Raw genomic sequence first — 16,124 nt, 5'->3', positions numbered from 1 at the left:
GTGTGTGTGTGTGTGTGTGTGTGTGTGTGTGTGTGTGTGTGTGTGTGTGTGTGTGTGTGTGTGTGTGTGTGTGTGTGTGTGTGTGTGTGTGTGTGTGTGTGTGTGTGTGTGTGTGTGGGTGTGTGTGTGTGTGTGTGTGTGTGTGTGGGTGGGGGTGTGGGTGGTGCCCAGACTTGTCACGGGTCATGCTCTGACTGCTCCACTCTGTCCACTGTTAATTCACAGGTCACATGAACTGGCTCTGCGTGTGTGTGTATGTGTGTGTGTGTGTGTGTGTGTGTGTGTGTGTGTGTGTGTGTGTGTGTGTGTGTCTAAGATGGAAGAGGGAGCAAGATGCTCATATTCAAATGTAGTACAACTTAGACCGTAGGATAGTTTTCCTGTGTTTAGACTAGAAAGTGTATCTGTTAAATCTTCTCATCTACTTTTTATGTATTGTTTAACACCATGCCAGCTCTGATATAATCCAATAGTCTTTATGTCTCTGCCTTTCTTTCTGTATGTATCCAGGCTTCTTGCAGGAGCACCAAAAGAGAAAGCCAAATCTCTACGAAATGTCAATGAAACAGGCGCCGTCTACTCCTGTCCCATTACAACAGATACGGCCGACTGCTCCAGAATGGACCTGGTCAGCACAAGTAAGCATGATGCAGAGCTCATTGAAGGGATTCGTCATTTTGTCATTTAACAGGGGAATGCAGTATTCTAACAGAGTTTCTGTACAGGTCTGGTTAGTAATTTGAGTGAGCCTGAGGCACACAGTGAAGGTACAGTTGACTGAAGTCTGCACCTGAGCAGACTCCAAGATGAGGGAGATGAATTAACATTGAAGTGAAAACAAGACAAAGTCTAAAGCCATGCTAGCTGCTCTGTGGGGCTGAACTTAGGCATAGCAGTGAGCTCAATTTTAACATGCTCACAAAGACAATGCTAACGTGCTAATGTTTAGTAGGTATAATGTTTACCTTGTTCACTAGCTCTAACCAAAAAGCACACGGAGGCCGATGAGAATGTCATTAGTTTTGTAGAAAACAAGGGGTTGGTCAAATTTTAATTGCGACCTTATGGTGGTGCTAGATACAAAAATTTAAAAAATCATTAGGATTCATCCTCTGGGCACCATGAATGTATGTACAGAATTGTCATGGCCATTCAGTAGTTGTTGAGATCTTTGAGTGTACACTCATTGTTAGAGCCACACCGCTAGAAATATTAGTTAAGGGATACTCAATTGTTAACTTGTTAATCTACAATTACTAATGTAGTATTTCACTTCTATAAAGGTGATTTAAAAATAATGGTCAAAATTGAAGCACCAGAAGAAGCGATGTCCTACCCAGAGATCAAACTCCAAAACCTTCCCTCGACCCGCCCTGTCTTGTTAACATGACTTTCAAACTCCATGCCCCCAGTCTGTTAAAAAAAAAAAATAGATAACTCTGATCTTCACTTTATCTGACCTTTATGTGTGAGTTTCCCTTCAACACATACAGTTCACTGTGAAGGATTTCCCTGATTGCAAAGTGATGAACTGTAAATAACAACCTGCTAGCTTCCTCTTTATTCAACCAATCTCTGAGTCTAATCCTCTGGCCTGCCCTACAGCATTCCCCGATCATTTGCTGCACCTACATGATTAGCTCCAGGATATGAAACTCTGAAAGCACATCTTTTTTTTAATTGAAGGTTATTAACTGATAGACTTACCGCTGTACTACCTGGAGGTGAATAGGCACCCCCAGAGGCTACAAGTAAAAACCATAATGAAAGGATTCCTCATCACTTTTGATGTTCAGCTTTTGAGTGACTATTGTTGCCGTCACTGCACATTTTTGTGGTTAATATTTGTCAGGGCATGATCCAGGCTGAATCAAGCTTGACTGTTTGGATTGGTTTTCCTGTGACTGTTATCACCATAATCATGTTGAAGGTTTTATGTTTTTTTTCTTCTATATAATGGATGATTGGGCATGGCTGACTATGAACTGTATACTGGTTTGTCTGGTTAAAATATGGTACTGAATTAACAGTAGAAACCTGGTTTTAAGACCAAACATGTCAGTAACCTAGATGTGAAACTGTGTTTGTACACCTTTTTTTTTCTTCATGTTCATAGTAACATTTTAAACCCTTTAATTAATAAGTCAATAATCTGACCCATCCACAGCAAATCCATCTGAGATGGTGGAGGGCATGTGGCTGGGTGTGACAGTGGCCAGCCAGAGAGACCAGCCGGCGGGACGCGTGCTGGTGAGATGACATCCTGCTTTACTCTTTTAGTCAGTGTCACAGGTGGCATATATGGTCATATTTACTGTAGCACTGGGGGGGATGCAGGTTGAAATAAAACCCTTTTGTATTTTATTATTTTGTGTCACAGATGACACAGTGTGCTTGTTGCAATATTTACTGCAGCATTAAGCAACCAGATGATACACTCAACACCCACACACCCAAGACAGAATGACACATACAGGTAGCAATTGCCACATAGGGTAACAATGAAATCCTGATCATAAGTAAGATTACATTGGGATTTTTCCCTTTTAATATGATTCAAGAGAACATTGTGCTAACATCTTATAGTTATTGTTGTTTGTTTGAAAGATAACATAATTTGGCTCAAAAAGACTGCCTCACACACAGAGACTTTACTTGCATTCATACAAAAAATATTATTTCCAGAGAAAAATAACTCTCTAACACTTTTTGGCTGTGCCACTGAAAATGGGCCCAAGGCAGGAGTCTCTCTGTGTTTGTCCCATAGGCTTGTATACAATTTTAAATGTATCTTGTATAAACTGTTCACAAGTTTTTTAAACATATTTCTTTAAAAAGAATGCTTTAAACAGCCTAATCCCTAAACAGAAACAAAAACACCCCTCCCACTCTACCGCCCTTGTTGTCTCTTTCCCTGGGAACCCATCTTCTTATTCGAATGGACCCTCCCACTTGGGTTTGGCAGTTCCCAGTCTTTTACTGTGTCTCAGAGTAGAGCAGAAGTATAGACAGTTTTTTTGGGGGGGGGTTTATGTGTATTTTTTTTCAACTTTTCAGCATGACATACAGTATCAAAAGAAAATATCAAAAGTACAAACATATTTTGTTTGTTTTGTTTTCCTTGAGACCGCTGAGGGTGGGGGGTGGGAGAGGGTTTTTGTTCTTGTGCATTTTGTGTTTCTCTGTTCTGTGCACCATCTGACATTATTGTGGAATTTGTTTTGTATGTCTGAACGATATAAATGGTGCTAATAAAAAATGTATCACAAAAAAAAGTACAAACATATTGAAATATCAACAATATAGAAGGGAGAAAAGCCACAAGCAAAGTAAGATTAAACGAAAAAACAGATAAGTAAAGAGAGAGAGAGAGAAAGAGAAAAAAGAAAGAAAGCATAGACTGTTAATATTAATTTTACAATCAATGAGTAGAAGAGACAGAGGTGTGTGTGTGTGTGTGTGTGTGTGTGTGTGTGTGTGTGTGTGTGTGTGTGTGTGTGTATGTGTATATAATGGGGACACTGGTGATAATTTGCTGGTGTTTTTATGCTATCTCATTTAATTTAAAGGATTTTTTCCCCCACTGCCATTGTTATTGTTATTATGTAGACTTTACTGAAATACTAATACATTATTTTTTAAACAATTCTAGCTCAGATTTAATCTCAGTATGGATACAGTACATTATCAGAAGAGGTTTCCAGATTGGACACATTGTAAATTAGAGCAACTGCACAGTCCATAACATCCCAGAATACATACTCTTCTCTTGTCTCCAGGCATGCGGGCATCGCTATGTGAAGATCATCCAAGGCGGCACAGAGGAGCAGCGGCGGATGATAGGAAAGTGCTATGTCAGGAGCAACGACCTGACCTTTGACCCAAATGATGAATGGCAGACTTACAGTTATGAGGTCTGCAACCCCAACTTCGACATGGAGCTTGAGGGCCTGTGCAACATGGGCATGTCAGGCGGCATGACAGACACTGATGTCTACATCGGCGCTCCAGGCAGCTATGTGTGGCAAGGTGGGCACCGGAGAGTTAACGCCAAAAACTGTGTTTTGTTACATAACACTGAAATAATGGCCTGGTTTCACAGACAGGGATTAAACCTTGTGCAAGTCTGCCAAATTCTAGTGTTAGTCTAACACTGGGATCATTCTCTGTCTGGGAAACATGTCCATTGTGCAAAAAGCTGACATAACAATGTTGTCTAATTCTGCTTTATTATAAAGGAAATGTTCATGTAACGTGGAGAGATCCAGATCCAGCGAATGCCTGGGACTCTATAGGCAAAGACTTTGGACAGCAGAATAGACGATACAGTTATACGGGTAAATGAATATACAGTATGTTTTTGCTTCAATTAAATATATATATATATATATATATATATATATATATATATATATATATATATATATATATTACACTTTTACCATGCTTTAGGACCTCTAAACCCTCCCGCAGTCAGATGACAGTTTAACAGTGAATCTCGAATGCTTTCTTCGGCAGGTTACTCAGTTGTTGAGGAGAGGAAGCTGCTGAGCCATAACGACTACACAGTGGTGACAGGGTCTCCCAGGGATGAGTCCAAGGGCTCAGTGATATTCGGGAGTAAGACTGACAAAAACATCGAATTGGTGCTCACTCTCCCCGGGGAACAAGTGGGCTCGTACTTTGGGAACAGCCTGGCTGTCACTGACCTCAACAATGACGAGTGCGTCTCTGCACACCACACTAACAGAAATGAATAATATCTATCTTTTCTTTCCTATATAGTACATTCAGACTTTTTCCATGAATTATGTCCCTGGTTTAAAAACATAATTTAATCGGCCACAGTCAGTGCATCTTTCACTCCAGGGAACCAAAACAAACTGGCAATCCATTAATTTGGAAATTATATTTTCACCTAATGCCATATTTTAAGCATAAGCTGCTTATTATTCTAAATTCACAGACGCAGAAGAAGAAAAGCAGATGTGTTATGTTTGCATGTCTTAATGGATTGTCTGTAACTGTATCTTGTGCTTTTGAGCTGCCTCACGCTCAAATGCTCTGTAGCTATGATCTGCCTTGTTATGCAGAGAATGCATGACACTGATGTATGTATGAGCAGAGATGAGAGAAGAAAACCTGTCCCTTTAGCAGCTGAGATAAGGTGTTCGTCAGGGACGTCGTTAGGCCTATTTTAGGGGGGCTGAAGCTACCCCAAAATGTTCCTAAGCCCCACCAAATAATAATAAGAAAAATAATAATTAGATTTTTATTTTTTTTACAGTGCACTCTGTATCACTCACTACGTGGAATCAATCTTCCTTTACCATTCATCTGTTGATGTCGTCGTGCACTGCAGTCTGTTTTATTTTTATTTCACGAACTGTCAACTGGTCGAAATGGCAGTGTTTTAGAGAGAGGCTTACGAGCGGCCGCTTACACGGTAACAGTATGTGGACGAGCGAGGTGAAGACAGAGAGTGCCAGGCAGCATTAAAACACAGCAGTAAATCAGAGAAATAAAATGTTGTTTTCGCCGATTTATCACTCGAAATGCAACTGTAGCAAGTATCTCACTCATCTCATCAACGTTATCCAAATTCTATATTAGAAACAACAAATAATACATCCAGCTACAAAAAAGCCGGAGAGTCGAACGTTAGACAGAAGTACAAAGAGTCAATGGCCATGAAGATGATACACCGTCTCTTCTCATTGGTTTAAACTGGCAGCTTTCAGAATGCTGCAGACCGCTGTGTTGCAAGTAGCTGCAGGATTATATCTTGTCTCGTCGCAAATCTTTGGTCTGGACTTGCTACCGCACACACAGTGAGTGATACAGAGTGAAATTGTAAGTTGTTGTTAATGACTTTTACTTGCTTCACTTCAGCTACATTTACTTGAGGTAAAGATAAAGGAATATTTTAGTTGGCTATAGAAAACAATAGTCTAGCTAGTGTAAACGAGTGAAATACAAGAAATAGCTCGCCTAGTAAGGTATCCGAAGCACTCTATTCTTTACCTTTAATATAGCCTGCTTTCTCTATAGTATTAAAAACAATATCAGTCCCTAAATATCACAGTGTCACTGTTAATGCTATTGTACCAGTATAACCTTCAATTCATTCAACAAATGGATACTGGAAGATATTTTAGGAGAGAGAGAGAGAGAGAGAGAGAGAGAGAGAGAGAGAGAGGCACCAAGGCATAGCCTAAACTAAATTATTTCATGATATTTATTATATATGCTTGATTCTGACCAACTTAACTTTCTGCATTCCTTTGCTGTAATAAATTAAACAAGTATGTAGATGTTGCCTAAATGTAGACTAGGCTATATATGAACATACATACGTATACATACATACATACGTATACATACACATACATACATACATACATACATGCATACTAGAACTTTGATTCATCTCGCCATCAGGTTATTAATTCAGACATACTTTAAATCCTTGTCAACCATATTGCAACGAGCTAGTTCAGCGTATCATGCCTGTGCATGCATGTGTTTTTCTTTAGGAGTGGGAAGGGCAGACAACATGTTGCCTGTTTCGTCATTTGGGCTGCCTTGTTGAGTGCAGCGGCACTGAGAACATTATATTTCCCACAATTTAAGCTCTTTTTTTAAAAATGAAATAGGATTAGTCTAACGAATCGTTTGGTTTGTAATGCGCACCTAACAGAAAGCCTTGTACCGAGCGGTTCAATACGAATACGTGTATCGTTCCACCCCTAGTAATTAAATAGTCTTATTTTGACCTGCAACTTATCTAATAGAGAGCACAATTAGGTATGGTATTACTTTACCACACATTTACCCGGGCAGATAGATAGTGGTTAAGTCTTAGCCTAAAGAAGAACTCAGCAGGAGCACAGTCTGGCCTAAGTAAATCCCCCCCCCCATGCAGCTTTGATGTATCTAAAGGCTAACATTAGAGTTTGTAAGTAAGATTTTGCAAGGGGAAGTTTTGCATAGCCTCGGGGCTAAGCCCCCTCTGTCTTTCAATCCTAGTGACGTCCCTGGTGTTCGTCATGACATTATGGTGAAATCATGTGTATCCCTTAATGCATGAGTGAAGCCTTGTTGGGCCTGTAGGATTTTAAGGACTACACAAGTTTGAGATCCAAGGAATATAATGTTTAGGGTGTCCTTTTCTTGTGTGTGTGTGTGTGTGTGTGTGTGTGTGTGTGTGTGTGTGTGTGTGTGTGTGTGTGCGCAGCTGGAACGACCTGATCGTTGGCGCCCCATTTTACTTTGACCGTATGAAGGATGAGGGAGGAGCAGTGTATATCTTCATGAATGAAAATGGATCGTTCCAAAAGACCGCCAGCGTGGTGCTGAAGGGTCCATCGGCCTCTGGATTTGGTTTTGCAGTGGCTGCCATCGGCGATGTTAACCAAGACGGATTCCAAGGTATGACATTTGTTTTACATTGACAGGGTACGAACAAAATAAAGTAAATAGCTCATGGAAAAGTTGAAAACACAGATTCAAAACTCCAAAAAGGCTAAATAATTTCACCCAAACTGCAATTTCATTAATTAAAAACAACTACCAAATGATGTACTTTGTGAAATAATGCAAGTACTTCTAGTTAAAGTCTAGATTCTTTTATTTTGTCAACACCTGTGTATGCACTGTATTTTAAAAGGTGGTGTACTAACTGTTCCACTGTGAAAAGGTATCAACATATGGTAAAAAGCAAGCATAAAGTTCCCCAGTAAGACTTTGTATGATTGTTTTTTATGCACTGTTGCTAAGCAGTTATCTCAGCAAAAAGGTAATGTACTGTGTTGCATTTCGGACCACTGAAAGCTATACAAAATAGCTGGCAATTTACTAATTACTGAGTAGTGCTATGCTGCCGCCCAGTGGGCAAATATATATATTCCAAACACAGACCTACCTGAGCTTCTTCTTAGCAGACCACCTTTGCATGTTTCCTTTCAACATTTCACTCCATTGTTTATGTTTGCAGACTTTGCAGTGGGAGCTCCATTCCATGACACAGGAAAGGTCTACATTTGGATGGGAAGTAAAAAGGGAATCTCAAAGGAGCCCAGTCAGGTAACATCTGACTATACACCATGGATGAAACATACTCTGAACTGGCCCAGATGTATTGTGTTGACTTACATGTGCCCTGTAGGTGATTGAGGGTAAGTCAGTGGGAAATGGAGGATTCAACACGTTCGGCTACTCCATCAATGGAGGGATGGACATGGATGGCAACAGTTACCCTGACATCTTAGTTGGCTCTCTGGACGACCGCATGGCCCTGCTCAGGTAGAAATTAGAGAAAGGCTAAACAAAAAAACAAAAAAAGTGGAATTGTTCGTTTTTTTCTTCTTTTATTGCAATTGATGGTGTATGTCTCAATTGTAAATGGTAAAATGGTGTACTGTTTTCATATGATGATATAACCTGGGTACAGTTTTATTCCTCTTCCTCTTGTTTTCAGGGCTCGACCAGTCATCCACTTAACTAAGGACTTCACTGTCGAGCCAAAGATTGTGGACCCCAATCAGTGTCTTGGAAGTACACCATGGTGAGATGTCTCCTCAGAATATCTCATTCTGAAACTGGCTTATTCAATATTGTTTGAACATAGATTCATTTTTCTTTGTGTTTTACAGCATCACAGCAACACTGTGTATGTCTTTCACTCTAAGCAATGGAAACAAAGACTTCAAGAAAAATACCAGTAAGCACTCTTACTTTTTTATGTTTCAATTTTGAAATTGCATATAATAATGGCTGCAATTTTGAATGTATGACTAGATGTACATCTTAAGTTACAAACTGTGAAGATACTGGCTTGCTGGAGACTTGCTATATTTTCCAAAACTGTCGTATTGTTGACTAAACAAATGCACTTGCCGCAGTGTTCTGTAATTTACTGTATGTGTTACATCTTTGTTAAGCGGTGAAGTACACAGTGAAGGCCGATGTGGACAGGAGAAGCCCTCGTGTTCGTTTTCAGAACATTGATGACCCATATATCGGCTTCTTGAGCCTGCCATCTTCCAAATCCATTTGTCATACTCTGAAACTGATTGTAATGGTAAAGTCTCAATACAAATACACCATTTTGTGTGTGTGTGTGTGTGTGTGTGTGTGTGTGTGTGTGTGTGTGTGCGTGTGTGTGCGTGTGTGTGTGTGTGTGTGTGTTCTTGTTTAACTATATTCGTGGGGTCCAAAAACCGGGAATACAGTATACTTGTGGGGTCTGGACAGCTTTGTGGGGCCAAAATGCTGGACCCCACATCTTCAAAGGGCTGTTTGAGGGTTAAGACTTGGTTTTAGGATTAGGATTAGGGTTAGGGTAAGGGTTAAGTTTAGGCATTTAGTTGTGATAGTTAAGGTTAGGGTAAGAGGCAGGGAATGCATTATGTCAATGACGGGTCCCCACAAAGATAGTGAAACGCTGTGTGTGTGTGTGTGTGTGTGTGTGTGTGTGTGTGTTAATACATGTGTGTGATAATACATGTGTGTGATATGTAATTTACTGACATTTACATTTTATTTGAGAAGGTGATATTGTCCATGTGCTTTTCAAGACTAAAATTTGAATATTGGACAATTCTACAGGTGCCTGTGAGAGACAAACTGGAGCCGGTGGTCTTTTCCCTCAGCATGTCCTTAGATGAACAAAAACCTAATTCAGGAAGTTCCCTGCAGAACCTAGACTCTTTTCCAATTATCAGCCAGGAGCAGAAACTCACTCAAAGAGCTGAGGTATGGAGTGGTGCATTGTACATTGAAATACTATAGATAGTGAAGCACATGTATACGGGATCGTCCCCCTGTAAATTATGATGTAATATTTGTTCTATTTCCTGCAGATTAACTTTCAGAGGGAGTGTGGCTTGGACAACAAATGTAGCAGTAACCTGCAGCTGACAGCCGAGTTTGTTGACAACGAGAGAAAGCCTTACCTATGGTGAAATTAAATTTTTTTTTAGATAAATGTCACTCTCATGTGTTTACAGTAAATGTATAGCTAGCACCAGCAGCTGGTTAGCTTAGCATAAATACTGGACAGAGGGATATAACATGTTATATATTGTTTGTTTAATCCATGCAATTACCTTTGGACAGAGCCAAGCTAGCTGTTTCCCCTCATTTTCAGTCTTTATGCTAAGCTAAGCTACCGTCTCTTGGCTGTAGCTTCATGTTTAGCATACAGACATGACGCTAAACAAAAGCACAAAGCTTCCAGAAAGCTTAAATACTTTTCCCATTTTCCAATGTAGACATCCAGTCTGGCAAACCATTTGTATGGCATCTTTTCAAACGCCCCCAACCCTAGCCATCTCACAAGCTCAGAATTTGCACTTTTGAATGTAACAATCACAAATGTTTCTCTCAGAACTTTAGCATCTTTAGCATCCACTAACTTTTGTGGATTAGCTGTCACTGCCACATGCTTACAGTTGCAAGGATATAAATAAGGCTGTAAATTGATTAATTAGCCAAAAATAATTGTTAAAAAATAAGTGAAGAAATAATGCATGTTGTCCATGTATCCCTTTGTCCAGGCATGGCGAATCGCAGATACTCCCGTTCAACAGCAATGTAAAGAAAATAGGGCTGATGGTGAATGTGACTAACTATCCTGGTCAGGGAAAGCTAGGTGAAGACGCCCACCAGGCCATGCTCAACGTCACCATCCCTGACGCACTGAGTTACTCTGCGGTCTTGTCTGAGGTACGTCCACTGGAGGGCAGCAGACGACTGACAAATGGCCATTTATTCAGTCATTTGTTCATTCCCTCATGCCAATCTGCATTTATGTTTGTCATCGAAATTGAATCCTTCTGTTCACTTTCTCAATATGCAAATTGTGTGTTCAGGATCATAATGTACAATGCCGTCTGACCGACACAGTGATTTGTGACCTGGGGAATCCACTTAAAGGCAATGAAAAGGTATATTTGGATTTCTTTTCTCTTTTACATGTTGAACTTTTTTTCTCTGCTGAAATGAATTTAACACTTCTTCTTATATTGTTTGCATTATCAGGTAACACTTTTGCTCAAGTTTGAGACCTCAGGGATCAATTTGTACACACAAGAGATTGAGTCCCAGCTGCTTCTGTCCACGTAAGTGCTAAACATTGATGCATGATTGAATTTCCTTTATATCGAAGGCTTGGGTCCCAGCTTTGATTCCACAGTTTAGCATTTTATAGCTGATCCTAATAGTAGTTTTTTTTTGTTATTATTTTGTGCAAAATTTTAAGTTGAATTATTCTCTAGTGGCTCTAACATACTCTCAAAATACTACACTGGCACCCAATGTTGTAATAAGGGTTGTTTCTCCAGTCTTAGTGAGCAGAGTGACCTGAAGCCTGTGCCTCTGAGCCTTCTGATTGAAAACACCATCCTCCCCTCCTTCTCCATGTGAGTCCCATTACATAACATGACGTACTGTATGTACAGTATAGAGCACAGAACTGCAATGGACAATGTCACATCACATTATCTTCCACATCAGTTTTTACTTGCGCAGCGTACAATCGTTTCTCACTCTCACCCCGTCCAGAGCCAACCTGCCGGTGAAAACACAATTCAGTGGGACAGTGATGGGCATGTCAGCCATGGTCAACACCAGTGACGTGGGCAGCCTGGTCGAGTTCACCTTTGATGTGAGTCACCTCCACCACCTCCAGGACTGTATATTGCATCTATAATATGTGTGCTACCCACATTTCCGTCATCTCCACTCTCTCTTTGAAGCCCAAACTTAAATTTTGCGTGGGGAAGGGATTGTTATGTGAGCCAGGGTTTGTGGTGTAAGCATGACCAGGCGTGGATACTAATTAGGGGTTACAAAGTCACAGTGAAGCCCTGACTGTTATTCCACACCATATTGTTATTTCACACCATCTGTTTGATTTCTACTAAAGTTTCCTTTTTCTTTGTGCTGCCACTAGGTGAACATGGAGGGACAGCCCCTGGGACACATGGGGACCCTGGCTGTGGAGTTTAAGTGGCCCTTTGAGGTAGCCAATGGCAAGTGGCTGCTGTACCTGACGAAGATTGTTGTTAAAGGGGCATCTGAGGTGGAATGTAAACCTCCTGGAGAAGTTGTCAACATGCTTAACCTAACTGTAAGGCTCTTTTTTTAGGCTTTTGTTTAGAACGAAAATATGCTCCTTTTTCCTCAAGAGCCAATTGATATATAATTGTTTATGCCCAGATTATTTCTAAATGCCTAAAACTCTTGGGCACATTGAAACAGATAGTGAAGATGCAGATTGTGAACAAAAAATACACACAACAATGACAAACATGAAAGAATCCTGGGTTCATATTTAGATCCATCTAGACATTTGATACATGTCATGCTTTTCCAATCTAATTTCCCTTACCTCTGAGTACTTTCTACTATGCAAAAGTTTTTCTGTTCTTTCATTTTTTACATTTTACTCCTGTCCACACCCAAGACATAAGCACATCCCGAAATGTCCCATGACTGAAAAGCCACAAACACAGTTCTATATAAACAGGTACTGGCTTTAATAAAAGGCCTAGAACCAATAACAAGACTTTTTGTCTACAGCCTTGCTAGCAGCTCTGTGACTCTGGCACAGCTGCATTTTGAGCTAAATGCTTACTGCAGCATGCTAACATGCTGGCATTCTGATAATTAGTATCAGAGTTCAAAGAGCTTTATTGTCCCTCAAGGGGACATTTTATCTGCAGTTGGCGATACAAAAAACCCCACACACAAACAAGGCATAAAACATCGTAGCAGCACAAAACCAACAAATTGATAAAGAGCAATTTCTTTCCTTAAAAGTGAACAGTGTCACATTAAAATCCTTGAGTGTCTAAGAAAACAAGAAGTGATTTCTAAAAGTGTCATTAAAAAGACCTAAGTGCCTAACTGTGCACTCAAGAGTTATGCAAGTTAATAGCTTTAATTTCACAAGGACCAAAAGAAAATGTGTACCTGTTTGTTTTTGCTCTAAGGAGCCTATATCTCTGCCCAGAGGGAAGAGGAATGAATTCCTCCAAGAGTGGGTGGTCAGAGCTTCACAAGATTGACTGTGCCTTCTGCAAAAGTTGTCTGTCAAAGATCTTTGTGAGAGAGAGATGCTGTATGCCAATTATCTTACTGGCCTCTGTTACAATTTTGGACAGACGACTTTTGTTTTGTATTTTAAGGTTCCCATAAAATGAAATCAAACAAAAAGTTAACTCAATATAAGATCTGTAGGAGTCTTATCCACATTAAAACAGTTTAGTCTGCGCAGGAAATACGCTCTTATGTCATTGCTAGACTAACAGTTTACCATTTTAGTTTAACATGCTAGCTAAACACAAAGGTACAAGACAAAGCGAAGCTGATGTCTGATGGGAACGTCATCAGTTTTGTAAGTCATAAACCAAAGTATACCGCCAGCATGCTAACATGCTCACAATGGCAATGCTAATGTTAATTTAGTTGATTTTACTCCTCAGATACCCTTTGGAATTTCACTAAACTAGGCTGATATTAGACTAAATGTTCCCTAACTTTGCTGCCGTTGTGCTGTTCACAGGCCTTTTACATGAGCTGCAATTCATCCTGACTTGAGTGTGAATTGAAGCTGTATGAGTAAATGTCAGTGGTAGGACATGGGTGTGAAAATGGCCTCAAAGCCAAACCACAAATGTTCAGAAATACATTTTGGAAAAATCTGTGTCGGCAGACCTCACAGGGCCCCAAATAGAAAGTCATAACGCATGCGGACTAGATATAGACAGTAGAAATGACAGTGCTATTCTAAGAAGAATCTGTTAATGTCTTTATCAAAACCAGCAATTACCACGAGCCCTCTGATGTCATGTCTCTGTCTCATCTGCTTCCTTCCTTAATTTCCCCTCCTCCCTCTCTTGTCTTCCAGTTGTCAGGGAGCGACCGAAAGCGTACTAAACGACAGATCACAGTGGCTGATGATGAAACAACAAAGCCACATATGGCAGCCATCAAGCTGCTCACTTCTCGCAAAGAGACCTACCTGTTGGTAAGAAATGGATCTGCCTTATCAAGCGCTGTCATGAACAAGCTTTCACGTGTCATTTGAAGCATATATATATTAATTATATTTGATCAAAGCCCATGCATGTTTGTGCCATATTGCATGCTAACACATCCAGAAATTGGTGACAGACTTTTTCACTATTAATCACAAATCAACGAGCTAGTGGGACCCAAAGAATAGTCAGGTGGGAAAGTCAGTAGGATTCATCCTCTGGGGGGATGATGTATATGTGTACCACATGTCATGGCAGTTATTCTAATAGTTGCTGAGATATTTCAGTCTGGTAGGCCGTTAGTGTGGCTAGAAACCTCTAGCAACAACCTACTTTCACTCAATATATACTGTGGTAAAGAGCGTTAGAAGTAAATCTTCTACTGTACTGGCTGGCTCCCAACACCTTGAACTACTATAACAGTAAAGCTTATTTTAAATACAAGGGCTCCTAGACATTAATAGGCATTTTCTAAACGGTCAAATTCCTACTGAGGTTGTGTACATCCTGAAAAAACATCAAAAGCCAAATGGTGTTATTGTCCATGTTTGTTCACTTGTATAATAGTTGTTCTGTGTCATCCTGTGTTGAAGGATTGCTCCAAAGGGACAGCACGTTGTGTGACGTTTACATGCCCGCTGGTCAACATGACGAATTCAGCCAAGATTTATGTCCGCTCCCGTTTGTGGAACAGTACGATGCTAGAGGTAAGCTCTCCAGCTATACACACACATACACACATTATTAATAATTTAATAAAATTGTCCATGGCTTTCTTTGTCTTCTTTTTGAAGATGTTTTTACTACCGTGTGTGTGTGTGTGTGTGTGTGTGTGTGTGTGTGTGTGTGTGTGTGTGTGTGTGTGTGTGTGTGTGTGTTTGCAGGACTATTCCAACGCTCTGACAATTACGGTCAGAGGTCAAGCCACACTGAAGCTCATTCAAAATAAACCAAACATCAAGATGGACAGTCAGGCCAACAATGTGCGTGGTGATGATGATGATGATGATGATGATGATGAGGAGGAGGAGGAGGAGGAGGAGGAGGAGGAGAAGGAGGAGAAGGAGGAAGAGGGGGACGTTGATGATGATTCTACTTGACACTCTCCTCTCTTTCTTGTAGTTCACAGTAGAAATAGAACCACTGGAGGGGGTGGAGGCACCTTATGAGCTCCCGCTGTGGATCATCATCTCTGCAGCTATAGCAGGAATTGTCCTACTGGGAATAATCATTCTTATATTATGGAAGGTGAGACTACCAAACACTACTGCACTGATTACACTGGTTTACATGCTGTATCTCTGCAGACAGACTCACAATAGCTCTGAATCTCTCCACATTTTTTACTCATACCAACGATCTTCTCTGGATTACACAATGGCTATCTCCATATTGAGCCTTTAGTCTAATGTTTGATTTACCCCCCCCATGCATCCTCCTCCTCCTCCTCCACCACCCCCAGTGTGGCTTCTTCCAGAGGGCCAGCAGGAGGGAAATGTATGAGGCCAAAGCCCAGAAGGCTGAGATGAAGATCCAGCCCTCTGAGACAGAGAGGCTGACCGAGGACTACTGAGGCCCCCATGGGTCCCCCAACCGCACACACCAGTGGGGCTTTTGGGTAACAACACCCCTACAAATGGATTTTCTATGGATACTATTGATTCAGCTTGGGGTGTGCTTCAACCTCTCTCTTTTTTATGTCTTCTCTTTGTATCTACCCTGTATCACCCTAACATGGCTTCTACTTCCCTTTCAGGCTAATACTGTACACTGGGCTGCTGATCACTTTGTATCATGTTTGTCTTCACTTCTTTATCAGTCTTCTCCATCTTACTCAGCGTGGGTTTATCTTTTCCCTAACTTGATTTTCCTCAGCCTATGAATCCTAAATCTCTTTCTCAACCCGTCATTAATCACAGCTCTCCTGCTTTTTAAGTGTATCCTCTTTAATGTCACCTCCCTCTCTTTCTCTCTCTTTTCTCACTAGCTTGGATTCTTCAAGCGTGCCATCTACTACCGGATAATGCCAAAGCACCAGGGGGTGAGAATTCGCAAGGCTGAGCGGTATCAGTTCAATCT

The 16,124-nt window shown here is 40.7% G+C and overlaps 1 protein-coding gene across 1 annotated transcript in view; it reads left to right on the top strand.

Moving 5' to 3' along the window:
• itga3b (integrin, alpha 3b) overlaps window positions 1-16,123 on the top strand; it is a 29,818-nt gene extending 13,695 nt beyond the window's left edge. Inside the window, exons 2-26 of the mRNA XM_078280035.1 lie at window positions 511-638; window positions 2,168-2,250; window positions 3,780-4,029; window positions 4,239-4,337; window positions 4,519-4,723; window positions 7,238-7,431; window positions 7,997-8,085; window positions 8,168-8,304; window positions 8,480-8,566; window positions 8,655-8,722; window positions 8,943-9,082; window positions 9,610-9,756; window positions 9,864-9,961; window positions 10,560-10,728; window positions 10,875-10,949; window positions 11,044-11,123; window positions 11,346-11,423; window positions 11,566-11,668; window positions 11,957-12,133; window positions 13,916-14,035; window positions 14,639-14,752; window positions 14,930-15,028; window positions 15,168-15,293; window positions 15,508-15,663; window positions 16,033-16,123. Coding sequence (XP_078136161.1) covers window positions 511-638; window positions 2,168-2,250; window positions 3,780-4,029; window positions 4,239-4,337; window positions 4,519-4,723; window positions 7,238-7,431; window positions 7,997-8,085; window positions 8,168-8,304; window positions 8,480-8,566; window positions 8,655-8,722; window positions 8,943-9,082; window positions 9,610-9,756; window positions 9,864-9,961; window positions 10,560-10,728; window positions 10,875-10,949; window positions 11,044-11,123; window positions 11,346-11,423; window positions 11,566-11,668; window positions 11,957-12,133; window positions 13,916-14,035; window positions 14,639-14,752; window positions 14,930-15,028; window positions 15,168-15,293; window positions 15,508-15,618 — 2,977 coding nt within the window. The 3' untranslated portion in view covers window positions 15,619-15,663; window positions 16,033-16,123. The remainder of the gene's footprint in view (window positions 1-510; window positions 639-2,167; window positions 2,251-3,779; window positions 4,030-4,238; window positions 4,338-4,518; window positions 4,724-7,237; window positions 7,432-7,996; window positions 8,086-8,167; window positions 8,305-8,479; window positions 8,567-8,654; window positions 8,723-8,942; window positions 9,083-9,609; window positions 9,757-9,863; window positions 9,962-10,559; window positions 10,729-10,874; window positions 10,950-11,043; window positions 11,124-11,345; window positions 11,424-11,565; window positions 11,669-11,956; window positions 12,134-13,915; window positions 14,036-14,638; window positions 14,753-14,929; window positions 15,029-15,167; window positions 15,294-15,507; window positions 15,664-16,032) is intronic.
• The last annotated feature ends 1 nt before the right edge of the window (window position 16,124 follows it).

This window comes from Sander vitreus, chromosome 21 (assembly GCF_031162955.1).
Source record: "Sander vitreus isolate 19-12246 chromosome 21, sanVit1, whole genome shotgun sequence".
NCBI lineage: Eukaryota > Metazoa > Chordata > Actinopteri > Perciformes > Percidae > Sander > Sander vitreus.
Note: the sequence above shows the minus strand (reverse complement) of the source record. Positions and strands in the feature narration are given on the sequence as shown.